The following is a 1,045-nucleotide window of genomic DNA, read 5'->3' as shown; positions in this document are numbered from 1 at the left end:
CGGCCGGTCGCCTCTCAGCCCCAGAGCGTCCCGGGCCGAGCCGGGGTAACCCCGCGACAGGTGCAGAGGGCGCTCTGCACCTGTCAGCAACCGCGTCCGCCTGGCCCCCAACTCCCTGCGACCCGAGAGCCCGCCCAGGTCGGGGACTCCAAGGGGATCTAGGGAGCTTTCCTGAGACAGCCTGCGCGGGGACCCCAGAAGCCGGGAGCACCGCAGTCCAGGCGGCCCGGGCGCTGGGACCCCGTCTCCCTGGGTTCAGAGGAGCCGCGGAGTTCATGGGTAACCAGCGGCGGAGAACTCGGAGGACCAGCTCCGCTCCGCCCGGCCCGGCGCGCCTGCCCAGCACTGCGGGGTGTCCAGAGGCCCCGTCCAGCATCTCCCTCCAGTTGGCGGCCGGTGGAGTCTGCCTCTTCAGAAATGTGTCCCTGTCTTGCTACTAACCCCAGGGCTGGGGGCGGCCACTCTGGTGGCACTGAGGCAGGCTCCGCTTCCCAGCGCTCACGAGCTGTCTCCTGCGCCCAGCTCAGGCCAAGCTGACGATCCACGGGCCCGCCGAGTTCACACAGCTGCAGGCGGTGGAGGGCGGGGAGGTGGTGCTGCCCGCCTCCTACTCTCTGGACGGGGTCGTGTCTGTGCTCCACCCTGGGGAGATGCCGGTCGTGATCTGGTTCAAGGAGCAGGAAGGGAGACATCTGAGCCAGGTGAGGGAGGGAGCTGCCAGCAGCGGGCGGTGCCCAGGGAGTGGGGGCCTGGGCAAGGCTGGCAGCAGGCGAGGGGGGAGGAGGGCCAGGTTTTGTTCCATCATCGAGGTGGCCTCCCCAAGAGTTCTCTTCCCTGAAGTCTCCCTAGGGCCTAGCACAGGAGTCACCATACACAGTGCGGAGGGGGGGAGGGGGTCGGGGAGGCCTGGGACCTGGAGGGCGGGGGGTGGCCATCTCTGTGCCTGTACTTTGGGCCCTGTGATGCCACAGGCTGCTTCTCCCCCACTCGGTGCCTGATCGTCTGTCTGCCTGCCTGCCCTTGACACCACCCTGAGAGGCCAGGG

At 68.9% G+C, this 1,045-nt stretch overlaps 1 protein-coding gene across 2 annotated transcripts in view; it reads left to right on the top strand.

Moving 5' to 3' along the window:
- Positions 1-1,045, top strand: part of ESAM (endothelial cell adhesion molecule) — a 14,956-nt gene that overhangs the window by 2,312 nt on the left and 11,599 nt on the right. For both annotated transcript variants that reach the window (XM_014588716.2, XM_006140578.3), the window contains exon 2: positions 523-701. In XM_014588716.2, the coding sequence (XP_014444202.1) occupies positions 523-701 (179 nt within the window). The remainder of the gene's footprint in view (positions 1-522; positions 702-1,045) is intronic.

Source organism: Tupaia chinensis, unplaced genomic scaffold (assembly GCF_000334495.1).
Source record: "Tupaia chinensis unplaced genomic scaffold, TupChi_1.0 Scaffold000037_4, whole genome shotgun sequence".
Lineage (NCBI taxonomy): Eukaryota > Metazoa > Chordata > Mammalia > Scandentia > Tupaiidae > Tupaia > Tupaia belangeri.
The sequence above is the reverse complement of the archived record's forward strand: the minus strand, read 5'-3'. Positions and strand labels throughout refer to the sequence as shown.